This window comes from Vitis vinifera, chromosome 13 (assembly GCF_030704535.1).
Source record: "Vitis vinifera cultivar Pinot Noir 40024 chromosome 13, ASM3070453v1".
NCBI lineage: Eukaryota > Viridiplantae > Streptophyta > Magnoliopsida > Vitales > Vitaceae > Vitis > Vitis vinifera.
Genome location: NC_081817.1, coordinates 19,207,332 through 19,212,454, shown reverse-complemented (window position 1 = coordinate 19,212,454; position 5,123 = coordinate 19,207,332). Strand labels below are relative to the sequence as shown.

Sequence of the window (5,123 nt, the reverse complement as noted above, 5' to 3'; positions counted from 1 at the left end):
TATTCCATGAGCTTGATCTTTTGAACTTGGACACTTTAATAGCGGATCGTGAACCCTAGTGACAAAATGTTGAAGATTGTAACCACAAATTTTTGAGAAAAATTGTTTTCTCCATATAAAAAAATTATGATTTTCAAGCCTATTTGAGGTCAAATGATTGAACGAAATATGGATGAAATGACTAGAAGAAGAAGATTCTAAGGTTTGTTGTGACTTATCCATTGGTGAAGTTGAGAGCTCTAATATCATATTACAACTGAGAGAATGAAGAAAATGAGAGAGAGAGAAGAAGAAGAAAAATCTAGAAGAAATATGGAAGAAGAAGAATTTGGAATAAATTTTTGTAATTTTGTTGATTCCCTTATTTGGTATTACAAGACCAATCTACATGTACATGCCCCTACTGTTTTCTTAGACTAACCACTAACAAGCTTACACTTGTACAATACTATTATTATTATTATCATCACCATCATTATTATTATTATTATTATTAAATATTCATGTACATTGAAATTATTCTACATCTTTTATTGTTAAAAATAATTTATTTATGAGTGGGGGGTGACTTTTTATTTATGGGTGGGCGAGGAAAGATTCATGTATATTTTTAATTGCGATGTAAAATTCAATTACTTTTAGGCATTAATAAACACTTTCGGCATTTTAGAAATGACTTTCATTCGTACTCAAAGCTAGATCATTCTTATTCTAGTGAATGTACTATTATTTATTTATTTATTTATTTTTAATTCACTTGGCTTGGCTTTCACATTCTTTACCATGATGTAGATTATTATAAGACTTGGTGGGTAGTTATTTTTTGTATTTAAAGTTTGAATGTGCTTATATATACATCATACTTATTTTATTTGTAATTATACTATATTACATTAAAAATATAAAAATGATAGAAAGGACTTCAACAATTTTTACTTTTTAATCATATTGGATTAAAAAATTTATTAATTTTCTTTAATTGTTAATTTTTTTTATTGAAGCTCGGGTTCACAAATACTTATTTATATTAAATTAATAATTAATGATTTATTTTATGATTTTCAAACACTTAGTTTGTTTTAGAAAATAGTTAAGTAAAACAGTTTTTTGAAAACGTTTTATAATGTTTTATAGAATAGAAATCTATTTAGAAACCTAAAATATTTTAAATTTATTTTTAATATTTTAAAAATAATTTGTACATCTAGTATTATATTTTTTTTAATTATTTATATTTATATAATTATTTTTTTAAACAGCTCTTTAAGCAAAAGGGAAAACAAGAGATATTCTAAAAATAGAAAAAAAAAATAGAATGTTAAATATATTTATTTATTTATTTTTCTTATTTTAAAAACCAAAAATTATTATTAAAAATAATTACCAAACACACTCCTACTTTTTTAATCACGATACTTAGAACCAAACCTCGATTGGATCCGAAGAAATGGATGTAAGGTTTGACGGGGTTAACCTTCTTCCAAAGCAGCATGAGCAAACATTTATCCAAATGGACTCAATTGGGCCTAAGTCCACCATAACGGGGGAAAACGGAATTGGGCTTCCTTATTCCGGCCCAAACCCGAAAGATCTAGGGTTTGTGAGAGAGTCCGTGTTTATAAGCCGCAGACGCCCCTACCCAAATCAGTTGCAGCAGCTAGGGTTTACGCCATCTCCCTTCCATCTCCTTGTCGGCTCTGTAACTCTCCGGTTAGTCTCTTCCGCTCCTTTTCTCTTCTCCTGTTTGTTTCTCGAGAAAGTCCAATTAATCCCATGCTGAGAAAAGAAAAACCATTTTTGTACGATGTGATGGTTTTTATTGAATCATGAATTGGTTAGTGAAGATGTTGTGTGATAGGGCATTGGAGGTGTTGTTTTTCTTTCTCAGATTGATTTCTTCACCATTGGTGTAATCACTCCGCATGGCTTTTTCTTGCTTTTATTTGTACTATTTATTTATAGATTTCTTGCTTTTGCTCAATCGTAGTCATTGTGGTTAGCTTCAGGCAACCGCGAAAGAAAAAACAGAAATCCCTAGATTCTGAATATGTGTCATCGTCTTTACTAAGATGAGAAATTCTGTTAACGGTTGATTGATCTAAGCGTTGTGAAAATTGGCAAATGGATGTTGAAAAAAAAAACCGTGGATTTAAACTTATCTGTAAGTCATTTCCTTTTCACTTCCTTTTCTTAGGAAGCAAACAGGGCATAGGGATATCGATGCGTAGAATTCCTTTCATGTCTTTAGATTCTTTTGTGTTCTATGTTTTGTTAACAGATGTTTGTAGCTTAAAAGCTGGGGTGAGTTGTTTAACTCATTAATTCTATGGTTTAACAGGTAAGTAATGGTTAAGCATAACAATGTTGTGCCTAATGGGCACTTCAAGAAGCACTGGCAGAACTATGTCAAGACTTGGTTCAACCAACCTGCCCGCAAAACCCGAAGAAGAGTTGGTATGGGCTTTTTCTCTTCTAGGTTAACTTGTCCATTTCTTGTCATTGAGTTTCTATACCATTGTGGATTTGAATGGAGTAGGCATAAAATTTGTGGGTTTGCCCCGCACTTGTCTCATGCTTTTATTCAAATCCAACCATTAAATGGGCTCTGTGTTCATGTTTGATTTTGTCCAGTCTTTTATATTTTGAATATTTGTACCATGTGATGCTATTTTAACTGAGCTTAAATTGGTTTTTCATGAAACCATCTCCAGCTAGACAGAAGAAAGCTGTGAAGATTTTCCCTCGCCCCACTGTTGGACCACTTCGCCCACTTGTTCATGGACAAACTTTGAAGTACAACATGAAAGTCAGAGCTGGCAGGGGATTCTCTCTGGAAGAGCTCAAGGTGGGAACCTCTCTAGATGATCATTTAGCTTAAGCTGATGTTTGTTAATACAAGTTTAAGTGTCTGAAATGTTTTTTTTTCTGGGTTCTCCTGTATATGAATTGTGTGGTTTGTATAACATTTGCATGTCTTGCTGTGTGTTTTGCTCATCTGATTTACAGTATTTTTCTTTCACTGACCTCATGCAAGATATGTCTTGCCTTTGAACCAACCGGCCCCTAAGGTGGCGGAGCCAAGAATGTGGTCTAGGAGGGGCACATCTGGACCTTTTTTATTTTATTTTTATTTTTTAATCTTATTTGTGAGTGTAGTTCAATAAATATCTTGAATATCCCCAAAAAAACATCATTATATTAGAACTGTAGGACATCCTGGTTGCTATTTTAAATTTCTTTCATTGATTCCGTTAAGATACCAGCTGCAACATACCATCTTACTGGATATTTCTGAAAATTTGTTTAGCTCTGAATTTTTGTTATCTCCTTTTTTATTCTAGTTCCTTTGTTATGATAATGGTGTTAAATATGTATTTTATTGATAACCAGGCAGCAGGCATCCCAAAGAAACTGGCTCCAACCATCGGCATATCGGTTGATCATCGCCGTAAGAACCGTTCTCTAGAGAGCCTTCAAGCAAATGTCCAGAGGTTGAAGACATACAAGGCCAAATTGGTTGTCTTCCCAAGACGTGCTCGCAAATTCAAGGTCATTTTAACTGGACGAAATGCTTTTGATTAAACAAAAGCTATCCATTTCTGTATGTTAACATCATGTTATTGCTCTCCTTTTGCTGCAGGCTGGTGATTCTGCTCCTGAGGAACTAGGAACAGCTACTCAAGTCCAAGGTCAGTACATGCCCGTTGTGCAAGAGAAGCCAGTTGTGGAGCTTGTGAAGGTCACAGATGAAATGAAATCTTTCAAAGCATATGGCAAGCTCCGTGTCGAGCGAATGAATGAACGCCATGTTGGTGTAAGGATGAAGAAGGCTGCAGAGGCTGAGAAGGAAGACAAGAAATAGAAGTCTAGCCCATGATCAGCTTTAGCAACTGCTGATGGGAGAAAGTCGTTTTGCCTTGGTGGGTCTGACTTATTTGGAAGTATTAGTTTTAGCATTTTCAATTTCAGTTGAGTGTATGAACTATTTTCAAGGATCTTGGTTACAAATTTTGTGTGGATGTTTGCTTTGTCAATTCCTTCCTGAATATTTAAGTATAATTAGGGATTTCCCAAGAATTGAAACTAGCTTTTGCAAAACCATTTATGTGAAGGTGATATCATCTATCATATGTTGTTTAAGTGATGTTAGACGTGGTTTATCTCATTTCCTGATGGTAACAACCCAGAGTTTTCCCTTGCCCCAAACATCTGTTCAGGTTGACTTCTCCCATTGTGGGTTCTGAATTTCCCAATCTGGGTCTGATGGTGCAAACTCAGACCGATTAGTGCAAATTTTGAGCCAGCCATGAAGTAAATCAAGCTGAATATGACTTGGGTCTTCATGAATTTGCTTATGTTCATCTATTAATTAAATTCTTCTGATACATGATTTCTCTCTCTCCTTTTTCGGGTCTAAAAAGAGAAGTTTTTGCAAACATTCTGTGTTATTTTCAAGTATAAGATCCAAACAAGCATGTAATGTTGTTTACTATTTTCTAATATCTAATTAATTGTCTATGATTTGAGAAAAACCCACAAGAGAGAGACAAGCTACATTGAAATTACAAAATATAAGTAACCAATACAAACTGTCTCATAAATGTCTACACCATACCAACAAGACAATGGGGGGCAGGAAAAATAATTTTTTTTTGTTTCTTAGTTTAGTATATAGTTTACTATACTTAAGAAATTTCCTAGGATAATAAACATTTTTTGCATTGCATTTTCAAATGTTTAAAACTGTATTTTATATATAAAAATTTAAGGTTTCTCAGGTAAGGTTTTTAAAAAATAGCTTTTGGAGATAAAAATTTTAAAAATTTTGTTTGGCAATTCATATATAACAAAATAGTTTTGTCGACTTAAGTAGTATTTATTTTTTAATTAAATAAAAAAAATTAAAATATTTAATTTTTTCTATTTAATTAAAAATAACTTTACGATAACAATCGACATAATTAAAATGAATTTATTATTAATAAGTTCGATTTAGTTATATTGATTAATATCATAAAGTTATTTTTAATTGAATATAAAAAATTAAATGTTTTGGCTTATTTTATTCAACAAAAAACAAATGCCACTTTTTTTTTGTAAAGGTTTCATACACATTTAATGTA

The 5,123-nt window shown here is 32.3% G+C and overlaps 1 protein-coding gene across 1 annotated transcript; it reads left to right on the top strand.

Moving 5' to 3' along the window:
- Positions 1-1,542: 1,542 nt before the first annotated feature.
- On the top strand, positions 1,543-4,149 carry LOC100257471 (large ribosomal subunit protein eL13z). Its single transcript, XM_002273964.5, has 5 exons — positions 1,543-1,710; positions 2,339-2,454; positions 2,712-2,845; positions 3,391-3,549; positions 3,641-4,149. The coding sequence occupies exons 2-5, from the start codon at positions 2,346-2,348 to the stop codon at positions 3,860-3,862; spliced, it is 624 nt and encodes a 207-aa protein (XP_002274000.1). The 5' UTR covers positions 1,543-1,710; positions 2,339-2,345; the 3' UTR covers positions 3,863-4,149.
- The last annotated feature ends 974 nt before the right edge of the window (positions 4,150-5,123 follow it).

Coding starts and splice junctions, on each gene's coding strand:
- LOC100257471 (XM_002273964.5), top strand. CDS start 2,346: ATGGTTAAGCATAACAATGTTGTGCCTAATGGGCACTTCAAGAAGCAC. Junction 2,846..3,390: donor TCTCTCTGGAAGAGCTCAAG/GTGGGAACCTCT, acceptor ATTGATAACCAG/GCAGCAGGCATCCCAAAGAA. Junction 3,550..3,640: donor GACGTGCTCGCAAATTCAAG/GTCATTTTAACT, acceptor CTTTTGCTGCAG/GCTGGTGATTCTGCTCCTGA.